At 55.7% G+C, this 22,976-nt stretch overlaps 1 protein-coding gene across 1 annotated transcript in view; it reads left to right on the top strand.

The window, feature by feature from the left end:
• Window positions 1-22,976, top strand: part of LOC119961700 (oocyte zinc finger protein XlCOF6-like) — a gene marked incomplete at its 5' end in the record, with an annotated part of 35,716 nt that overhangs the window by 10,621 nt on the left and 2,119 nt on the right. The window contains 2 exons of the mRNA XM_038788987.1: window positions 746-1,084; window positions 16,579-17,300. Coding sequence (XP_038644915.1) covers window positions 746-1,084; window positions 16,579-17,300 — 1,061 coding nt within the window. The remainder of the gene's footprint in view (window positions 1-745; window positions 1,085-16,578; window positions 17,301-22,976) is intronic.

Here is a 22,976-nt window from a genome sequence, read left to right as displayed (position 1 = left end):
AGAGGCAACCCAAAATTGCCGAGCAGAAACTGGTCGTCAAACTCTGCTCGCATGAGGCCGGCCTGAACCGGGATCTCGGGTTCATATCACATTACATGTAACCCCGACCATACTGCCCGGGTTTACAGAATCCTACTCACTGTCCTGGCTTGAGACAATTCACACCTCGATTACTGTGATTATCCCTCACTCCACTCACTCTGTTTGTTCCTATAGAGACTATCATTCCAGTCTGTAATGAGTGAATTAAAATCACTTATTGTCACGAGTAGGCTTCAATTAAGTTACTGTGAAAAGCCCCTAGTCGCCACATTCCGGAGCCTACTCAGTGAGGCTGGTACGGGAATTGAACCCGTGCTGCTGGCCTGTCTTGGTCTGCTTTAAAAGCCAGCGATTTAGCCCAGTGTGTTAAACCAGCCCTGTTTAATTATATGGCAATTGTGTCTCTGCCTATATATACTATGTTTGTGAAACTGCCTCCACTTCACCTGAGGAAGGAGCAGCGCTCCGAAAGCTTGTGATTTCCAATAAGTCCTGTTGGGCTTTACCCTGGTTTTGTGAGACTTCTCCCTGTGCTCACCCCAGCCCAGAGGCGGCATCTCCACCCCACCAGAAAGATGGCGTCAAACAAGGCCTATCACGAGAAGTTGTGGCTCTGTTCCGCTTAAATATTGGGACTGGGAAGTTATTTTTCATAGTTTCAGCATGAAAAGGATGTTTTGATGCCTCTCCACCAACCTGGCAGATCTGTCCTCCCGGAGCACCGCCAACTCCCCCAGAACCGACCGCGGCCCCGAGACAGCTCAGCCCCGCCCCTCATTGTCTCCGATTGGCTGGAGGACCAGCCTCTCCCACATGGTTCTCCAGCCCCGCCTCTCATTCACTCCGATTGGTTGGAGGAGCAGCCTCTCCGACTCGGTCCTGCAGTCCCGCCCCCACTTTCTATTGGTCGCGAACCGCCGTCAATCATGCCCAGGGAGCTGGAGCATGCGTGGTGCAGCTGCCAGGGCTGAACATTATTGCGCATGCGCGGAGTCGAGGCCTTTGGCGGAAGGAGCCGGAGAAGCGGAGTCAGCGTCAGGCGGTGGGTGGGAGGATTTGGAAACACTTTGTGGATCCGCAAACCCGTCACCATCATTGTCAGCTCCCTGGTTTGCAGCTGCGGGGCTAAAATCCATGAGGACTCTGATCTCTGGCAAGGAAGGAAATTCCCAGACAGCAGTGGAAGCTGCTTCATTAAATATATTCAAGGCTCAGTCAAGGGTTATGGGTGACAGGAAGAAAATGAAGTTTATGGTCACAATCCGATCAGCCATGATCTTATTAAATCGAAGTGCAGGATTGATGGGCCGAATGGCCGATTCCTGCTTCTGAGGATCTTAAGATCTCTCCATTGAGAAAAGGAAATGCTGTGAACATCTGTCCATCAGCATGAGTTAGCACCTTCTGGAGAATAGGGAGGGTGTATCTTTGATGCAGCAGAGTGAGAATGGAGGGAGTGAGTGTATGTGGGGGAGGGGGGCGGAGTGAGTGTATGTGGGGGAGGGGGGCGGAGTGAGTGTATGTGGGGGAGGGGGGTGGAGTGAGTGTATGTGGGGGAGGGGGGCGGAGTGAGTGTATGTGGGGGAGGGGGGCGGAGTGAGTGTATGTGGGGGAGGGGGGTGGAGTGAGTGTATGTGGGGGAGGGGGGCGGAGTGAGTGTGGGGGAGGGCGGAGTGAGTGTATGTGGGGGAGGGGGGCGGAGTGAGTGTATGTGGGGGAGGGGGGCGGAGTGAGTGTATGGGGGGGGGGCGGAGTGAGTATGTGGGGGGGGCGGAGTGAGTATGTGGGGGGGGCGGAGTGAGTGTATGTGGGGGGGGCGGAGTGAATGTATGTGGTGGGGCGGAGTGAGTGTATGTGGGGGGGCGGAGTGAGTGTATGTGGGGGGGCGAGTGAGTGGTATGTGGGGGGGCGGAGTGAGTGTATGTGGGGGGGGCAGAGTGAGTGTATGTGGGGGGGCGGAGTGAGTGTATGTGGGGGGGGGCAGAGTGGTGTGTGGGGGGTGGAGTGAGTGTATGTGGGGGGGGCGGAGTGAGTGTATGGGGGTGGGCGGAGTGAGTGTATGTGGGGGGGCGGAGTGAGTGTATGTGGGGGGGGCGAGAGTGAGGTATGGGTGGATGGTGTATGTGGGGGGCGGAGTGAGTGTATGGGGGGGGCGGAGTGAGTGTATGTGGGGCGGAGGAGTGAGTGTATGTGGGGGGGCGGAGTGAGTGTATGGGGGGGGGGCGGAGTGAGTGTATGGGGGGGGGGGGGGGGAGTGAGTGTATGTGGGGGGCGGAGTGAGTGTATGTGGGGGGGGCGGAGTGAGTGTATGGGGGGGGCGGAGTGAGTGTATGGGGGGGGGTGGAGTGGTTATGTGGGGGGGGCGGAGTGAGTGTATGTGGGGGGCGGAGGAGTGTATGTGGGGGGGGCGGAGTGAGTGTATGTGGGGGGGGGCGGAGGAGTGTATGGGGGGGGGGCGGAGTGAGTGTATGGGGGGGGCGGAGTGAGTGTATGTGGGGGGGGCGGAGTGAGTGTAGGGGGGGCGGAGTGAGTGTATGTGGGGGGGGCGGAGTGAGTGTATGGGGGGGGGCGGAGTGAGTGTATGGGGGGGGCGGAGTGAGTGTATGTGGGGTGGGGGAGTGCATAGAGTAAGTGAGTGTATGTGGGGTGGGCGGAGTGAGTGTATGGTGGGGGACGTGAGTGTATGGGGTGCGGATGAGTGTATGTGGGGGGGGGGCGGAGTGAGTGTATGTGTGGGGGGGCGGAGTGAGTGGATGGGGGGGGGGGGGAGTGAGGTGTATGGGGGGGGGGCGGAGTGCGTGTATGTGGGGGGGCGGAGGAGTGTATATGGGGGGGTGGACTGTGAGTGTATGTGGGGGGGGCGGAGTGAGGTATGTGGGTGGGCGGAGTGCGTGTTGGGGCGGAGTGCGTGTATGTTGGGGGGGGGAGTGAGTGTATGGTGGGGGCGGAGGTGAGTGTATGTGGGGGGGCGGATAGTGAGTGTATGGGGGCGGAGAGTGAGTGTATGTGGGTGGGCGATGTGGAGGTATTGGGGGGCGGAGTGAGTGTATGTGGGGGGTGGGGCGGAGTGAGTGTATGGGGGGGGGCGGAGTGGGTATGTGGGGGGGGCGGAGTGAGTGTATGTGGGGGGGGCGGAGTGAGTGTATGGGGGGCGGAGTGAGTGTATGGGGGGGGCGGAGTGAGTGTATGTGGGGGGGCGGAGTGAGTGTATGTGGGGGGGGCGGAGTGAGTGTATGTGGGGGGGGTGGAGTGGTATGTGGGGGGGGAGTGAGTGTATGTGGGGGGGGGAGGAGTATGTGGGGGGGGCGGAGTGAGTGTATGGGGGGGCGGAGTGAGTGTATGGGGGGGGGGCGGAGTGAGTGTATGTGGGGGGGGGAGTATGTGGGGGGGGGGGGGAGTGGTGTATGGGGGGGGCGGAGTGAGTGTATGGGGGGGGGCGGAGTGAGTGTATGTGGGGGGGGGGAGTGAGTGTATGGGGGGGGCGGAGTGAGTGTATGGGGGGGGGGGGGAGTGAGTGTAGGGGGTGGAGTGAGTGTATGTGGGGGGGCAGTGAGTGTATGGGGGGGCGGAGTGAGTGTATGGGGGGGGCGGGAGTGAGTATGGGGGGGGGCGGAGTGAGTGTGGGGGGCGGAGTGAGTATGTGGGGGGGCGGAGTGAGTGTATGTGGGGGGGGAGTGAGTGTATGTGGGGGGGCGGAGTGAGTGATGTGGGGGGGCGGAGTGAGTGTGGGGGGGGGCGGAGTGAGTGTATGTGGGGGGGGCGGAGTGAGTTATGTGGGGGGGCGGAGTGAGTATGTGGGGGGGGCGGAGTGAGTGTATGTGGGGGGGGGGCGGAGAGTGAGGTATGTGGGGGGGGGGAGGGGAGTGTATGGGGGGCGGAGGTGAGTGTATGTGGGGGGGGGCGGAGTGAGTGTGTGGGGGGCGGAGTGAGTGTATGGGGGGCGGAGGGAGTTGGGGGGGGGGGGAGGAGTGGTATGTGGGGGGGGAGGAGTGTATGGGGGGGCGGAGAGTGAGTGTATGGGGGGGGATGAGTGATGTGGGGGGGGGCGGAGTGAGTGTATGTGGGGGGGGGAGGTGAGTGTATGGGGGGGGGCGGAGTGAGTATGGGGGGGGCGGAGTGAGTGTATGTGGGGGGGGCGGAGTGAGTGTATGTGGGGGGGCGGAGTGAGTGATGTGGGGGGGGTGGAGTGAGTGTATGGGGGGGGGCGGGGAGTGAGTGTATGTGGGGGGGCGGAGTGAGTGTATGGGGGGCGGGAGTGAGTGTAGTGGGGGGGGCGGAGTGAGGGTATGTTGGGGGGGGCGGAGTGAGTGTATGGGGGGGCGGAGTGAGGTATGGGGGGGGAGTGAGTATGTGGGGGGGCGGAAGTGAGTGTATGTGGGGGGGGCGGAGTGAGTGTATGTGGGGGGGGGTTGGGGGCGGAGAGTGAGTGTATGTGGGGGCGGCGGAGTGAGTGTATGTGGGGGGGCGGAGTGAGTGTATGTGGGGGGGGCGGAGTGAGTGTATGTGGGGGGGCAGAGTGAGTGTATGGGGGGGGTGGAGTGAGTGTATGTGGGGGGGGGCAGAGTGAGTGTATGTGGGGGGGCGGAGTGAGTGTATGTGGGGGGGGCGGAGTGAGTGTATGTGGGGGGGGGCGGAGTGAGTGTATGTGGGGGGGCGGAGTGAGTGTATGTGGGGGGGGCGGAGTGAGTGTATTGGGGGGGGCGGAGTGAGTGTATGTGGGGGGGCGGAGTGAGTGTATGTGGGGGGGGCGGAGTGAGTGTATGTGGGGGGGGCGGAGTGAGTGTATGTGGGGGGGGGCGGAGTGAGTGTATGTGGGGGGGGCGGAGTGAGTGTATGTGGGGGGGGCGGAGTGAGTGTATGGGGGGGGCGGAGTGAGTGTATGTGGGGGGGGGCGGAGTGAGTGTATGTGGGGGGGGCGGAGTGAGTGTATGTGGGGGGGCGGAGTGAGTGTATGTGGGGGGGGCGGAGTGAGTGTATGTGGGGGGGCGGAGTGAGTGTATGTGGGGGGGCGGAGTGAGTGTATGTGGGGGGGGCGGAGTGAGTGTATGTGGGGGGGGCGGAGTGAGTGTATGTGGGGGGGCGGAGTGAGTGTATGTGGGGGGGCGGAGGTGAGTGTATGTGGGGGGGCGGAGTGAGTGTATGTGGGGGGGGGCGGAGTGAGTGTATGTGGGGGGGGTGAGTGAGTGGTATGTGGGGGGGCGAGAGTGAGTGTATGTGGGGGGGGCGGAGTGAGTGTATGTGGGGGGGCGGAGTGAGTGTATGTGGGGGGGGCGGAGTGATGTATGTGGGGGGGCGGAGTGAGTGTATGTGGGGGGGCGGAGTGAGTGTATGTGGGGGGGCGGAGTGAGTGTATGTGGGGGGGGCGGACGTGAGTGTATGTGGGGGGGCGGAGTGAGTGTATGTGGGGGGGCGGGAGTGAGTGTATGTGGGGGGGGCGGAGTGAGTGTATGTGGGGGGGGCGGAGTGAGTGTATGTGGGGGGGCGGAGTGAGTGTATGTGGGGGGGCGGAGTGAGTGTATGTGGGGGGGGCGGAAGTGAGTGTATGGGGGGTGCGGAGTGAGTGTAGTGGGGGGCGGATGTGAGTAGGGGGGGTGGAGTGAGTGTATGTGGGGGGGCGGAGTGAGTGTATGTGGGGGGTCGGAGTGAGTGTATGGGGGGGTCGGAGTGAGTGTATGTGGGGGGGCGGAGTGAGTGTATGTGGGGGGGCGGAGTGAGTGTATGGGGGGGGCGGAGTGAGTGTATGTGGGGGGTGGAGTGAGTGTATGTGGGGGGGCGGAGTGAGTGTATGGGGGGGGCGGAGTGAGTGTATGGGGGGGGGCGGAGTGAGTGTATGTGGGGGGGGCGGAGTGAGTGTATGTGGGGGGGCGGAGTGAGTGTATGTGGGGGGGCGGAGTGAGTGGTGTATGTGGGGGGGGCGGAGTGAGTGTATGTGGGGGGGGAGTGAGTGAGTGTATGTGGGGGGCGGAGTGAGTGTATGTGGGGGGGCGGAGTGAGTGTATGGGGGGGGCGGAGTGAGTGTATGTGGGGGGGCGGAGTGAGTGTATGTGGGGGGGGCGGAGTGAGTGTATGTGGGGGGGCGGAGTGAGTGTATGTGGGGGGGGCGGAGTGAGTGTATGGGGGGGTGGAGTGAGTGTATGGGGGGGTGGAGTGAGTGTATGGTGGGGGCGGAGTGGTGTATGGGGGGGGGGGAGTGGAGTGTATGTGGGGGGGGTCGGAGGTGAGTGTATGGGGGGGCGGAGTGAGTGTATGTGGGGGGGGCGGAGTGAGTGTATGTGGGGGGTGGAGTGAGTGTATGTGGGGGGGGCGGAGTGAGTGTATGTGGGGGGGGGCGGAGGAGTGAGTGTATGTGGGGGGGGCGGAGTGAGTATGTGGGGGGCGGGCAGTGAGTGTATGTGGGGGGGGCGGAGTAGTGAGTGTATGTGGGGGGGCGGAGTGAGGGTATGTGGGGGGGGCGGAGTGGAGTGGTGTATGGGGGGGGGCGGAGTGAGTGTATGTGGGGGGTCGGAGTGGGTATGTGGGGGGGGCGGAGAGTGAGTGTATGTGGGGGGGCGGGAGTGAGTGTATGTGGGGGGGGCGGAGTGAGTGTATGTGTGGGGGGGGCGGAGTGAGATGTATGTGGGGGGGGGAGTGAGTGTATGTGGTGGGGCGGGCGGAGTGAGTGTATGTGGGGGGCGGAGTGAGTGTATGTGGGGGTGCGGAGTGATTGTATGTGGGGGTGCGGAGTGAGTGTATGTGGGGGGCGGAGTGAGTGTATGGGGGGGGGCGGAGGACGTGAGTGTAGTGGGGGAGAGGCATGGAGTGGGTGTATGTGGGTGGTGGATGTGAAGTGTATGTGGCGTGGTGCGGAGTGTGTGTATGTGTGGGGGCGGAGTGAGTGATTTGGGGCGGGCTGAGTGAGTGTATGTGGGGGGGGGAGGAGGAGTGTATGTGGGGGGTGCGGAGTGTTGTATTTGTGGTGGGAGGGTGAGTGTATGGGGGGGGCGAGTGAGTGTATGTGGGGGGGACTGGAGAGTGAGTGTATTGGGGGGCTGAGTGAGTGTCTGTGGGGGGCGGAAGTGATGTGTATGTGGGGGCGCGGTGAGTGAGTGTATGTGGGGGGGCGGAGTGAGTGTATGTGGGGGGGGGCAGAGTGAGTGTATGTGGGGGGGCGGAGTGAGTGTATGGGGGGGGGGCGGAGGAGTGTATGGGGGGGGGCGGAGTGAGTGTATGTGGGGGGGGGCGGAGTTGATGTGAGTGTATGTGGGGGGGGGCGGAGTGAGTGTATGTGGGGGGGGCGGAGTGAGTGTATGTGGGGGGGGCGGAGTGAGTGTATGGGGGGGGGGCGGAGTGAGTGTATGTGGGGGGGGCGGAGTGAGTGTATGTGGGGGGGGGGCGGAGTGAGTGTAGTGGGGGGGGGCGGAGTGAGTGTATGTGGGAGGGGGGGCGGAGTGAGTGTATGTGGGGGGGGGCGGTAGTGAGTGTATGTGGGGCGGGGGCGGAGGGAGTGTATGTGGGGGGGCGGGAGTGAGTGTATGTGGGGGGGCGGAGTGAGGTATGTGGGGGGGGAGGATGTGAGTGTATGTGGGGGGGAGGCGAGTGAGTGTATGTGGGGGGGCGGAGTGAGTGTATGTGGGGGGGGGCGGAGTGAGTGTATGTGGGGGGGGCGGAGTGAGTGTCTGTGGGGGGGGGCGGAGTGAGTGTAGTGGGGGGGCGGAGTGAGTGTATGTGGGGGGGGCGGAGGGAGTGTATGTGGGGGGGAGGATGAGGTATGGGGGGGCGGAAGGTGAGTGTATTGGGGGGGGGCGGAGTGAGTGTATGTGGGGGGGGGCGGAGTGAGTGGTATGTGGGGGGTGGGACGTGAGTGTATGTGGGGGGGGCGGAGTGAGTGTATGTGGGGGGGGAGTGAGTGTATGTGGGGGGCGGAGTGAGTGTCTGTGGGGGGGGCGGAGTGAGTGTATGTGGGGGCGGAGTGAGTGTATGTGGGGGCGGAGTGAGTGTATGTGGGGGGGGCGGAGTGAGTGTATGTGGGGGGGCGGAGTGAGTGTATGTGGGGGGGTCGGAGTGAGTGTATGTGGGGGGGCGGGTGAGTATGTGGGGGGGGCGGAGTGAGTGTATGTGGGGGGAGGAGTGAGTGTATGTGGGGGCGGAGTGAGTGTATGTGGGGGCGGAGTGAGTGTATGTGGGGGGGAGGAGTGAGTGTATGTGGGGGGGGCGGAGTGAGTGTATGTGGGGGGGCGGAGTGAGTGTATGTGGGGGGGAGGAGTGAGTGTATGTGGGGGGGAGTTAATGTATGTGAGTGGGGAGGGGGGAGAGTGTATGGAGGGAGCCAGCGTGTTGGGGGGAGAGGAAGTGTGGGGGGGAGAGGAGGTGGGGGGGAGAGGAGGGGGTAGGGTGAGGAGGGGGGAGAGGAGAAGGGACGGGGAGAGAGGAGGGAGGGGGAGAGAAGAGGGGGAGAGAAGAGGGGGAAGGAGGTGGAGAGAGGAGGGAGGGGAGAGAGAGGAGGGAGGGGAGAGAAGAGGGAGGGGGAGAGAAGAGGGAGGGGGAGAGAAGAGGGAGGGGGAGAGAAGAGGGAGGGGGAGGGGAGAGGAGGGATATAAAAATATTGAAAATGGGATAAAGGTTGTTTGGCTGACAGTCAAACACTGTCCTGTAAGGTAATGAGTCCTTTTGCTTCCCAATTGGCCGAGGAAGGCAGTGTGTCACAAGGATGGATGTGTTGACCGATTAATGGCTGGAGGATGGGTCAGGTCATGTGGTCAAACCTCCTGGAATACATTTAATCAAAATTAGTGAGGAGAGAATGTTGTGAATTTCTATCCTAAACTGACAGTGAGGTTTCTGTAAATTTACAGGATACTGGAAGTGGAGGTTTAACAGACGGGAAACGCAAACCAAACGTCACATCGCGATCTGACAGAGTCACTCGATTCATTAGAACCTGAATATCAGCAGCATCTGGGTGTGGAAGGTAAAAGGTTTGTCTGTTCTGTCTGTGAGGGAAGATTTCAGGTCTCAGTGTGACTGGAAAAGCCCCGAGATTCACAAACCCTGGTTAGACCAAACCTGGAGAACTGTGTTCAGTTCTGGGCAACAAACCTGAGGAAGGATAGAATGGCCTCGGAGGGAGTGTAGCACAGATTTACCTGAGTGATATCTGAACCCTCCGGGGTTAAATTACAAAACTAGATTACACAAAAGAGTCAGAGACATGATGGCACAGAGAAGGGCATTCGGCCTATTGAATCCATGCTAGCTCTCTGGAGCAATCCAGTCAGTCCCATTCTCCTGCTCCCTGTATCCTCGCAGGTTTATTTCCCTCAGATGTCTGTCCAATTTCCTTTTGAAATCAAATGATTCATTGTGTCTATTTTCAAACTCCCTGATAGGCAGCAAGTTAGGGTTATTGCTGCTCGCTGTGTAAAAACATACATCTCATATCACCTCATGTCTCCTGTACCTTTTTTTTTTAATAAACAATTTTATTGAGGTAGTTTTTGGCTTTATAAACAGTTACAGACATCATCAGAAAGGAAGCAAAAAAGGCAAAAATGTGCAAACATCCACGTACTTTCAATACTTCCACCGTAACATATTGCACAAGCCCGCTCCCCTCCCACCGGTACTACCCGCCATATTTTCCCTCCTACTCTACTCTAACCCCCCCCCCCCCCCCCCCCCCCCACCCCCTGCTGACGCTCACTCTCCCGCAAAGAAGTCAATAAATGGTTGCCACCTCCGGGTGAACCCCTGCACAGAACCCCTCAAGGCGAACTTGATTTTTTCCATCCCCAGGAAACTCGACATGTCCGCAAGCCACCACTCAGTCTTCGGGGGCTTTGAGTCCCTCCACGCCAATAATATTCGTCGCCGGGCTATCAGGGAAGCAAAGGCCAGCACATCGGCCTCTTTCTCCCCCTGGACGCCCGGGTCTTCCGAAACCCCAAAAATTGCCACCCCTGGGCTCATCACCACCCTTGTTTTTAGCACCTGGGACATGACCCCCGCAAATCCCTCCCAGTACCCCCTCAGCTCAGGGCATGCCCAAAACATGTGAACATGGTTCGCTGGTCCTCCCGCGCACCTAGCGCATTTGTCCTCTATCCCGAAAAATTTGCTCATCCGAGCCACCGTCATATGGGCCCGGTGAACGACCTTAAATTGGATCAGCCCGAGCCTAGCACATGTCGCGGTCGAGTTTACCCTACTCAGGGCCTCTGCCCACAGCCCATCCTCCATTTCCCCGCCTAGCTCCTCCTCCCATTTAAGTTTCAGTTCCTCTGTCTGGGACCCTTCCTCCCTCATGAGCACCTTATAAATACCCGAGACTCTACCCTCCCCTTCATCCCTCCCAGAGACTATTCTGTCTAGGATCCCCATTGGCGGGAGGCGCGGGAAAGATGGGACCTGTCTACGAACAAAGTCCCACAACTGTAGGTATCTAAAATCATTTCCCCTTACCACCCCAAATTTCTCCTCCAAGCTCCTCAAACTCGCGAAGCTCCCTTCCAGGAACATATCACCCACCCTTCCCGCCCCTGCTCGCCGCCATACTCGGAACCCCCCATCCATACTGCCGGGGGCAAACCGATGGTTGTCGCAGATTGGCGCCCAGACAGACGCCCCCATCTCCCCCACATGCCTCCTCCACTGGCCCCATATCCGCAGGGTCGCCACCACTACCGGGCTGGTGGTGTACTTGGCCGGCGGCAGCGGTAGAGGAGCCGTGACCAGGGCTTCCAAACTGGAGCCCCTGCACGAAGCCGCCTCCACCCGCTCCCAAATAGACCCCGTACCCACCATCCACTTCCTTATCATAGCGATGTTGGCCGCCCAGTAATAATTGACCAGACTCGGCAAAGCCAGCCCTCCCTCGCTGCGGTTCCTCTCCAACATCACCTTCTTTACCCGCGGAGACTTTCCCGCCCAGACAAAGCTCATGATCAGCCCGTTAACTCTTTTGAAGAAGGACTGTGGGATAAAGATCGGGAGGCACTGAAAAATAAACAAAAATCGAGGGAGGATTGTCATCTTTCCAGTCTGCACCCTCCCTGCCAGCGACAGCGGGAGTGCATCCCATCTCCGAAACTCTCCCTTCATTTGCTCCACCACCCTGGCCAAATTTAACTTATGCAGCCTGCCCCAGTCTCGTGCCACCTGGATTCCCAAATACCGGAAATTTTCCTCAACCAGCCTAAACGGTAGCCCTCTCAATCTGTTCTCCTGGCCCCTTGCCTGGACCACAAACATTTCACTCTTGACCGTATTTAATTTGTATCCTGAGAACTGGCCGAACTCCCTCAGCATTCCCAGTATAGTTCCCATCCCGGCCACTGGGTCCGACACGTACAGGAGCAGGTCGTCTGCATAAAGAGAAACCCTGTGTTCAACCCCGCCCCTCACCATCCCCTTCCAACCCTCTGCGGCTCTCAGCGCCATCGCCAGCGGCTCTATGGTCAGCGCAAACAGCAGCGGGGAGAGCGGGCAGCCCTGCCTGGTCCCTCGGTACAACCTAAAGTACTCCGACACTTCTCTGTTGGTCCTGACGCTGGCCCTCGGGGCCTGATATAATAATTTGATCCAATCCACCAATCCCTCCCCGAACCCAAACCGTCCGAGCACCTCCCATAGATAGTCCCACTCTACCCGGTCAAAGGCCTTCTCGGCGTCCATTGCCACCACTACCTCCACCTCTCTACCCGCCGGGGGCATCATTATCACGTTGAGCAATCTCCTCAGATTGGCCGCCAGCTGCCGACCTTTCACGAACCCAGTTTGATCCTCCCCAATCACCTCCGGTACACAGTCCTCCATTCTCCCCGCCAGTACCTTTGCCAGGAGCTTGGCGTCTACATTAATCAGGGAGATTGGCCTGTAGGACCCGCACACCTCCGGGTCTTTACCCCGCTTCAATATCAGAGATATGGTGGCTTGTGACATTGTCGGCGGCAGGGTCCCTCTGTCCCTTGCCTCATTGAAAACCCTCGCCAAGACCGGGCCCACCAGCTCAGAGAACTTCCTATAAAACTCTACTGGGTATCCATCCGGCCCCGGGGACTTCCCCGACTGCATGGCCTTTAGGCCCCCCAATACCTCCTCTACTCTAATCGGGGCGCCCAGCTCTTCCACTTGCCCCCCCCCCAACTGTTGGGAATGTTAACCCGTCCAGAAACCTTTTCATCCCCTCCGGTTCTTCCGGCGGCTCCGAAGTATACAGCTTACGATAGAAGTCCCGGAATACCCTATTCAATTCTGCCGGATCCTCCACTTTGCGCCCCCCCTCGTCCCTCACTCTACCTATTTCCCTGGCCGCCTCCCTCCTCCTGAGTTGCTGCGCTAACAGTCTGCTAGCCTTTTCCCCATACTCGTACACCACTCCCCTCGCCTTCCTAAGCTGTTCCACGGCCCTGCTCGTGGATAGTGCCCCCAGTTCCGCCTGTAGCCTCCGCCTTTCTGTGAGTAAAACCTCCCCCGGGGACTCCGCGTGCTCTTCATCTATCCGGCCCATTTCCCTGACCAATCTATCCATCTCTGCCCGGTCTGCCTTGGCTTTGTGGGCCCCAATTGAAATCAGCTCCCCCCGAACTACTGCCTTTAGCGCCTCCCACACGGTCGCCGCTGAGACCTCCCCAGTGTCATTCACCTGCAGGTAATTTTTTATACATTTCCGAAGCCTCTCGCAGATCCCCTCCTCCGACAGCAGTCCCACATCTAGCCTCCATTGCGGGCGTTGATAACTCGCTCCCCCGAACTGCAGGTCCACCCAATGCGGGGCATGGTCTGAAATGGTAATTGCTGAGTATTCCGTGTTCTTTACCTCCCCCATACAGTCCCTGCTTATTACAAAGAAATCTATCCTGGAATATACTTTATGGACGTGCGAGTAAAACGAGTAGCCCCTTCCTGTTGGCTGTCCCTCTCTCCAGGGGTCCACTGCCCCCATTTGCCCCATAAACCCTTTCAGCTCCCTTGCCATTGCTGAGAGTCTACCCGTTCTGGGACACGACCGATCCAAAGTCGGGTCAAGGACCATGTTAAGTCCCCTCCCATTATTAGCTTGCGAGAATCCAAGTCCGGGATCTTCCCCAGCACTCTTTTAATAAAGTCCACGTCATCCCAGTTCGGGGCATATATATTCACCAGCACCACCCTTCTCCCCTCCAGTCTGCCCCGTACCATCAGGTATCTGCCCCCCCTGTCTGCAGATATGCCCTCTGCCTCAAATTGCACGCGCTTGTTGATCATGATTGCCACCCCTCTGGACTTCGAGTCCAAGTCCGAGTGGAAGACCTGGCTAATCCAGCCCTTCCTTAGCCTGGTCTGGTCTGACACTTTCAGATGTGTCTCCTGCAACATAATTACGTCCGCCCTCAGGGCCCGCAAGTGCGCGAACACCCGCGCCCTCTTAACCGGCCCATTCAGTCCCTTGACGTTCCAGGTGATCAGCCTGGTCGGGGGGCACATCCCACCCCCCCCCCACCCCGCCGGTCAGCCATAGCCTTTCTCGGGCCGGCCCCTGACCCGTGCGTCGCGCCATTCCTGGCCCGCCCTTTGGCTGCCTCCACCCTCGACCTCCTTTCCAGTGCCTATTTCAAGTCCCTCTCCCGTCAGCAGAACAACCCCCCCCCCTCCCCTAACCCCATCCCCCGATACCCCCACCCCCGCCATCTACTGGCTGTTACTTCCCCCCCCATCTGACTTCCTTGACTAGCCAATCTGCTAGCCCGGTGACTCAACACTCCGGCGCCTTCCTGTCCCATTCCCCTTGTTCCCCCGTCCTCCTCCCCCCCCACTGGGGCAAGCCGGTTCCAGTGTCTTCCACGAGCTGCACATAAAGCCCAAACAGGAAAAAAAAAACATAAAAAGGGAAAAAACCACAGAAAAAAGAGAAAAAGCACATAAATGTCCATGAACAAAGGAAAGAGTCTCAAATGTTCCGCTTGGCCCCTTTGGCCCAGCAAACCGTTGAGCAGCGGTCCAGGCACATTCGGCGTTCCTTCCCACAAAAATTCCTCGGGCCCTAACTCGCGTCCTTGGGGCCTCCTTTCGGGACCAGCCCCAGGTCCCTCACAAAATCCATCGCTTCTTCGGGCTCGGAGAAGTAGTGGTGTTGACCCTGGTGCGTGACCCATAGCCGGGCTGGGAACAGCAGACCAAACTTCACGTGCTTCTTGAACAGCACCTCCTTGACATTCTTAAAGGCTGCTCGCCGCCGAGCCACCTCCTGGCTTAGATCCTGATAAATGCGGAGAACACTGTTGTTCCACGTGCTGCTCCTGGCGCTCTTTGCCCACTGCAGCACCCGCTCCTTGTCCACGAACCTGTGGAACCTAATCACCATCGGGCGGGGGGGTCCGCCCGGCCGCCCCTGCCTTGCCTGCACTCTGTGTGCCCCCTCCAGCTCCAACGGTCGTGGAAAGGCTTCGGCTCCCATCAGCTGCTTCAGCAGGTCTGCTACAAACGCTGCAGCATCAGCTCCCTCCGCCCCCTCCGGGAGGCCGACCATCCTCAGATTGTTCCTGCGGATTCTATTCTCCAGCTCCTCCACTCTGTCCAGCAGTCTTCTCTGCCGCTCTTTCAGGCCGTCCACTTCTACCGCTGCAACCGTTTGCGCATCCGCCTGCTCCTCCACCGCCTCTCCCAGCTCCTTAACTTTAACATCCTGGGCGTCCAGCCTTTGGTTCAGCTGATCCACCGCTTTCTGGATTGGGTCCAAGCTGTCCCGCTTCAGCGCTTCAAAACTGGACTTCATTACCTGGAGCATGTTATCCAGCGCCAACTGGATTGCTGAGTCCGGGGTCCGTGTGTCCGCCATCTTAGGTCCCAGGTAATTTTCTTCCGGTCCTTGTCTCTGTCCCTTTTTCTCCTTCTTCTTCTGCCTTCTGGAATCCCGCTGTTCCATATGCCGCAGCCCGCTCCTCAGCGCCTTCGCTGCCGCTTTCCTTTGCCCAGCACCTTAAATTTTTACCCCCTCCTGGGCATCTGAAGTGGGTCCAAGCTGTCCCTCCTCAGCAACTCCAAACTTTTTTTTTCCCCCTTTGTCCTGGAGGAAGGAAGGTCCGTGGGTCCGCCATCTTACCCTTCAGGTCAGCTTCCTCCTTGCCTCCGTCTCTCTCTCTTTCTTCCTCACCTGCTGGCCTCCCACACTTTCATTTTCTGCAGCCCGCTCTCCTCTTCTATTCCCGGCAGCCTTTCTGCCGCCTCCGTGGTCCCGCTATCGCGGGGAAACAGCTGTTCAGACCCGCCGGAGTGAGAGCCCACCGAATGTGCGGCTCACTCGGACATCGCCGCCACCGGAAGTCCCATGTCTCCTGTACCTTTTACATACAAACTAGGAGCAGGCCACCCGGCCCTGCTCCCTTTCAATAAGATTGCTGCTGATCTCATTCTAACCTCAACTCCACATTCCTGCCTTCCCCTGATAACCTTTCACCCCCTTGCCCATCAAGAATCTATCCAGCTCTGCCTTAAAAATATGCAAGGACTCTGCTTCCACTGCCTTTGAAGGACGTGATTGCCAAAGTTTTACAACCCTCTAGAATAAAAAATCCTCGTCCCCATCTGAAGTGGGCGACTCCTTATTTTGCAACAGTGATGCCCTTGTTCTCGATTCTCCCACAAGAGAAGACATTCTCTCCACATCCAACTTATCAAGACCCCTCAGGATCTTATATAGATCAATCCAGGTTTTACCATAAACTTCAAATCCATGTCCCTAGAGCTTGTACGATCAGTGAATGGAAACAGAGTTACTTTCTCCACCCGACGGAAATCAGCCATAATCTTGTGTCCCTGAATCAAATCTCCCCTCAACCTCCTTTGCTGGAACCATTCTGGTAAATCTCCTTTGCACCTTCTCAAGAACCTTCATATCCTTCCTGAAGAGTGGTGACCAGAGCTTTATAAAGATTCATAGAATAGAATTAGAACCATAGAATTCCTACAGTGCAGGAGGCCATTCAGCCCATCGAGTCTGCACTGATTCTCTGAAAGGGCACCCTGCCTAGGCCCACACCCCTACCCTGTCCCTGTAACCCCATAGCCCCACCTAACCTGCACATCCCTGGACACTAAGGGGCAATTTATCAAGGTCAATCGACCTAACTTTCCCTTCTTTGGACTGTTGGAGGAAACCTGAGCACCGGGTGGAAGCCCACGCAGACACGGGGAGAAAGTGCAAATTCCACACAGACAGTCACCAAGGCCGGAATTCAACCCGGGTCCCTGGCGCTGTGAGGCAGCAGTGCTAATCACTGTGCCACCAGAAGCATAGTTTCAGAATCAATATTTCTATTTATGAAGCTCAAGGTCGAATATGCTTTGCCAACTAATCTGTTAATATGTCTTGTAGATATACAAAATCCCTCTTCGCCTCTTTCTCTCTCCTCCCAAAGAGGCCAGTTGGGTTTTTATAACAATCCAGCCGTTTTCATGGTCACTTTTTCCCAGTGCCGGCCCCACAAATGACCAGATTCATTCAGCTCAATTTCACAACCTGCCTTTGTGTTTTTGTGGGTTCTCTCTCACTCCCTATTTTCTGTTTTTAAATCCGTTTCACAGGTTGTTCGAAGGGGAGGCTTCAAAGTCCGGAAACTCAAACCAAGCATCACATCAGGATCTGACAGAGTCCTCAATTGTACATATGCTGAATATCATCGGACTTGGAACATGGAAGGAAAAGGCATTGTTCACAGTGGGGAGAAACCGTACACGTGTTGTGTGTGTGGACGAGGATTTGCTCGATCATCAGGCCTCAAAAGCCACAAATGCAGTCACACTGAGGAGAAACCGTGGAAATGTGTAGACTGTGGGAAAAGATTCACTTCCCCATCCAAGCTGGATACTCATCGACGCAGTCACACTGGGGAGAGACCATTCACCTGCTCCAAGTGTGGGAAGGGATTCACTGAGCCATCCACCCTGCAAAAACATCAGCGAGTTCACACTGGTGAGAAACCATTTACCTGCTCAGAGTGTGGGAAGGGATTCACTCAATCATCCCAACTGCAGACGCACCAGCGAATTCATACTGGGGAGAGGCCATTCGCTTGTTCCAAGTGTGGGAAGGGATTCACTCAGTCAGCCGACCTGCTGAGACACCAGCTAATTCATACAGGGGAGAGGCCATTCACCTGCTCAGAGTGTGGGGAGGGATTCACTCAGTCATCCCATCTGCTGAGACACCAGCTAATTCATACTGGGAGGAGGCTGTTCATCTGCTCAGATTGTGGGAAGGGATTCACCGCTTCATCCTCCCTGCGGAGACACCAACGTGGCCATAGGTAACCACAATGATTGGGTTTTGCTGTTACATTCAGGACTGAATGGATATGTTCATTTGGGTCTCTTTCTGTTGTGAACAAACTCCAGCCCATTTACAGAGGCTAATATTCTGGCTAAAAGTCAAATAAATTAGATTTGTGCGAAATATACCATGTGCGGAAACTTTTTAATATCTCTGACACAAGTTAGTTCCTTTTGAAGTTCTCTCGCTCTCCTCTGTCTCTTCCATCCTCACCTACAACAAGAAGTGTGAGGAGCTTGTGAAGCTTCTTTGTGACTGAGATTGAGTCAATCCGATCAGCTGCCTCTGCTGCTTCCCTCCCTTCCACGAGCCCACTGGACCAAACTGTCTCTAAATTTCATCCTTTCCCGAGCCCTGAACCCACATCTTTCTCCAGTTTCCCTCCCATCTCCCCTCGTGCCCTCTCGGAGCTCATCTTGTCCATGAGACCCAGCTCCTGCTCCATTAACCCTATTCCCATTGAGCTACTGATCAGCCAACTACCCTGTGTCCATGGATATTGTCAACATTTCTCTCTCTTCAGGTACTGTCCCTCTGTCCTTCAAATCTGCCATCATCACCCCCTCCTCAATAAAACAAACCCTTGACCCTGCCATCCTTACAAATTACTGCCCCATCTTCAACCTCCTTCTCCTCTCCAAACTCTTTGAACATGTTGTCACCTCCCAAATCCTTGCCCATCTTTCCCAGAACTCCCATGTTTGAATCCCTTCAATCAGGTCTCTGCCCTGTCACAGTGAAATACAAGAGACAATCAGAATATCACCCAGAGAGAAAGACAGACAATCGGGAGCTTGGATCCAACACGGATATGTCCAGAAGACAAGGGTAGCAGCACAGTCATTATCGAGAGACAACAATACCTGCTGGAGACAGACAGACAACTGAACAACATGAATCACAACACCAAGCTACCTAGACCCATATACCCCAGACAGAATTTCATAGAATTTACAGTGCAGAAGGAGGCCATTCGGCCCATCGAGTCTGCACCGGCTCTTGAAAAGAGCACCCTACCCAAGCCCACACCTCGACGCTGTCCCCATAACCCAGCAACCCCACCCAACACTAAGGGCAATTTTGGACACTGAGGGCAATTTAGCATGGCCAATCCACCTAACCTGCACATCTTTGGGCTGTGGGAGGAAACCGGAGCATCCGGAGGAAACCCACGCATGCACGGGGAGAATATGCAGACTCCACACAGACAGTGACCCAGCCGGAATCAAACCTGGGACCCTGGAGCTGTGAAGCTACTGTGATAACCACAATGCTGCCCTAAGGAGAATTGGAGACAGACTGGAAGAGCTCAGACTCCAGACACATTAACCAAAAACTGATGGGAATATATGAGGGGACAACAGGCAGAACCAAGGAAGTTCTACCTGCTCCTTAAAATACCCAAACACAGAATAATAATTTTTATTATTGTCACAAGTAGGATTACATTAACACTGCAATGATGTTACTGTGAAAATCTCCTAGTCAACATACTCTGGAACTGTTTGAGTACATATATTGGGAGAGAAACAGAGGTAACGTTTGTTCCTTGTTGTAACAGTTCTGTAGAAGGGTGAATGGACTCTAATTTAAAGTCCATTGAAGTGAAAAGTGGAAAGTATTTTACTCAGAGGTTTGACACAGGAAGAAGTTTTAGTCTGTGTGAAGTTCAATCTTCATTTACACAAAGCCCACAGTCTGATTGGCTGGAGGACCAGAGTCCACCTGATCTTCCAAATCCTCCCATTGGTCAACATCGCTCAGGCAGGAAGAGGTTTTGGAACCCGCGCCCACTTAGCCAATGGTAAGAACTCAAAATGATACAGTCTCAGCCAATGAGGGAGATCCAGGATCAGCCCCGACCCTCATTCACTCCGATTGGTTGGAAGACCAGCTGTACCTTTAAGAAATGAGTGTTTATCAAATAGCTGCAGTGATATCAGAGTGTGGGTGGAGCTGGGCTGTCTTCTGTCTTCACTGCATATATCTGATAAACACGCATTTCTTAAAGGTACATGCAATTCAGCTATTTGATAATCACCCAGGTCTTAAAGGTACTCTCACATGACAACTCTGAATTCTCCCTCTGAACAGGCTCCGGAATGTGCTGACGAGGGGCTTGTCACAGTAACTTCACTGCAGTGTTAATGTAAGACTACTTGTGACAATAAAGATTAGGATTATAAATAAAAATGTTCTGGCAAATTTCCATCCTGCCTGCGATGATTCTCACGACCGGAAATATGACCCCAACAAATGAGGTGAAGCCAAATCTTTAAAAGTCAAAGTCTTTATTTCAAATTGATGCCGTGCTGTCGGGAAAAAGGTTAACTTCTTTGCTTGTTTACAAAAGGGAAGAGGAAACATTCACAAAGCTTCCCACAGCTTGTGAGCTCCGAAACATAACTTCAAGGCTGAAGTTTATCTTCAGAGATTGAAACATTTTGGTGCCTTTTCCAATTGTCCCAGTAAATTGTGATTCACACTGAAAGGTTTACTTTCACTCAGTAATTAGAACATTTCACTTTCTCAGCACTGACACTTTAGATCAAATCCCAATTGTTCTCTTCTCTTGTAGCTGGTGTGTGGAGAAGATCATGTTCACTGTGGATCTGTCAGCACAGAAACCGCACTGTGCTTCTGGATAAACTCAGTCTGCAAGTAGATGAATCTTTTAAACAGGGAGAATGTGCAAACTCCACACGGACAGTGGCCCGGAGCTGGGATTGAACATGGGTCCTTGGCGCCGTGAGGCAGTAGCGATAACCACTGTGTGACCAGTGACCATTCTTTTAGTCAGACAAATAAATGTGTGAACCTGTTAAGGAGATGGGTGGGAGGAGTTGGAAAACACTTTGTGGAGCCCCTAACCTACATGAAAATATTTTTCCCCAAGATTTAACAGGGCCACTCCATTTACCAGGAGCTGAATATCATTGGCCTGTGAATGTGGAAGAAGAAATGTTTGACTGTTCTGTCTGTAGGAAAAGATTTCCTATTTTCAAATGAATTTAGAGTACCCAATCGTCTTTTTCCAATTAAGGGGCAATTTAGCTTGGCCAATCCACCTAATCTGCACACCTTTGGTTGTGGAGGTGAGATCCACGCAGACATGGGAAGAACCATAGAATTTACAGTGCAGAAGGAGGCCATTCAGTCCATCAAGTCTGCACCAGCCTTTGCAAAGAGCACCCCACTTAAGATCCACGCCTCCACCCCATTCCCTTTATCCCCTAACCCAATTTAACCTTTCTGGACATTAAGGGCAATTTAGCATAGCCAATCCACCTATTGTTAAACTGTGGGAGGAAACCGGAGCACCTGGAGGAAACCCATGCACACACGGGGAGAACATGCAGAGTCCACAGACAGTGACCTGGGGCCGTCATCGAACCCAGGTCCTCAGCACCATAGGCAGCAGTGCTAAGCACTACACCGCCTTGCTGCTCCTAGGGTTCCCACATGGGCCTTTGTGTGACTGAACAGAGCCCCACATGGGGTCAGGCGTCCTTTGAGTTGGTGGGATCCAGAGAGCAGGTTTGCTTCTGTTTCTTTACTTCTCTGTTGCTATCTGATCATAGATATCTACGAGGCAGCACGGTAGCATGGTGGTTAGCATAAATGCTTCACAGCTCCAGGGTCCCAGGTTCTTTTCCCGGCTGGGTCACTGTCTGTGCGGAGTCTGCACGTCCTCCCCGTGTGTGCGTGGGTTTCCTCCGGGTGCTCCGGTTTCCTCCCACAGTCCAAAGATGTGCGGGTTAGGTGGATTGGCCATGCTAAATTGCCCGTAGTGTCCTAAAAAGTAAGGTTAATGGGGGGGGGGGGGGTTGTTGGGTTACGGGTATAGGGTGGATACGTGGGTTTGAGTAGGGTGATTATTGCTCGGCACAATATCGAGGGCGGAAGGGCCTGTTCTGTGCTGTACTGTTCTATGTTCTATCTGGGTCTGTGCAAACCGGGGTAATGGGAGGTCAAGTCCCCAGGACAAAGGGTAATGCAATTTGCTGGCCAGGCCGTCTCCATTCTGACCAATGTGGAATAAGCTTCTCCCAGTCATTGAAAATGTTGCCCCCAACAAACATGGTGGTCGTACATGCGCTCTGCTGCTCATTGTCCCGAATAAAGATGGTGGTCGTTATCCCAAACCGATCACTGGACCTTCTCGACACCGCTCCTTGAAACGGGCGAACGAGGAAGTGATTTTTTTTTCGCGTATGGGTTTGCACAACATGTTTAGGAAACCTCTCCACCCACTAGACTGATCCATCGCTCCCGTGTTCCACAATATTCCTCTTACCCTTTGTGGATCTGAGACAAAAGCTTCTCTACATCGCACGGGGCTGGTTTAGCTCACTGGGCTAAATCGCTGGCTTTTAAATCAGGCCAGCAGCACGGTTCAATTCCCGTACCAGCCTCCCCAGACAGGCGATGGAATGTGGTGACTAGGGGCTTTTCACAGTAACTTCATTGAAGCCTACTCGTGACAATAAGCGATTTTAGAACATAGAACAGTACAGCACAGAACAGGCCCTTCGGCCCTCGATGTTGTGCCGAGCCATGATCACCCTACTCAAACCCACGTATCCACCCTATACCCGTAACCCAACAACCCCCCCCCTTACCTTACTTTTTAGGACACTACGGGCAATTTAGCATGGCCAATCCACCTAACCCGCACATCTTTGGACTGTGGGAGGAAACCGGAGCACCGGAGGAAACCCACGCACACACGGGGAGGATGTGCAGACTCCGCACAGACAGTGTCCCAGCCGGGAATTGAACCTGGGACCCTGGAGCTGTGAAGCATTTATGCTAACCACCATGCTACCGTGAAAAATCATTTTCATTTCATTTTTCATTGCCTGCACTGCGCATGCTTCAGTCCCACCCGCCCTCGTTCACTCTGATTGGTTGGAGGACCAACCTGACTCGCTGGGTCATCCAGCCCCACCCCTTCATCCTGTTGGTCTAGAGCTGCTGTCAATCACTCCCCGGCATTGTGATGTGGAGCATGCGCAGTGCGTCTCATGCCCAGAGACAGACGCTTGTTTGTCTCATCCTCAGACGGGAAGGAGGCGGATAAGCGGGATAATCCCTCATTCGTGGAATAATTCTGGGAAATCGCCTTTGCACCCTCTCAAGAACACTCCCATCCTGCATACTGTATGGTTATCACTGGTTTGCACAGATCCAGATGTTGTCTTCCTGTCCATGATGTCATCACGCACCAACAGCTGCGCAGTGACATCACCCCCGTGCCCCAGGTACTTCCTCAACTGGGAGATTTTTCTCTGACTCCAGAGCTTCTGATATCTTTCCGGCTGCTGGCTCCAGCAAGAGTTTAAAATTGAAAACAGTGAAATTGTTCTAATGGGGAGTATTTTTGTCCATTCCTCTACAATCTAGAAGGTTTAGTGCTGTGCCCTGTTCTCTGTGAGAATTTTCATAGCTCTGGGGCTGGTGTGACTTATTTACTGTGTATCTGAATCCATGTTCATCATTTGCACAGATTCACCTCTTCCCTCCCTGATCAGCTCTCTGTCATTGTCTCACTTCCACTCTCTCGAATAATGAGTGTAATTTAGCTGTGTTCAGTATTTTACTGTTACGTTTCCCAACTGTGTCTAAATGAGGTGTCCACTACTGTCCGACC

This window comes from Scyliorhinus canicula, unplaced genomic scaffold (genome assembly GCF_902713615.1).
Source record: "Scyliorhinus canicula unplaced genomic scaffold, sScyCan1.1, whole genome shotgun sequence".
NCBI classification, from domain to species: domain Eukaryota; kingdom Metazoa; phylum Chordata; class Chondrichthyes; order Carcharhiniformes; family Scyliorhinidae; genus Scyliorhinus; species Scyliorhinus canicula.
This window is presented reverse-complemented; position numbering and strand designations above follow the sequence as displayed.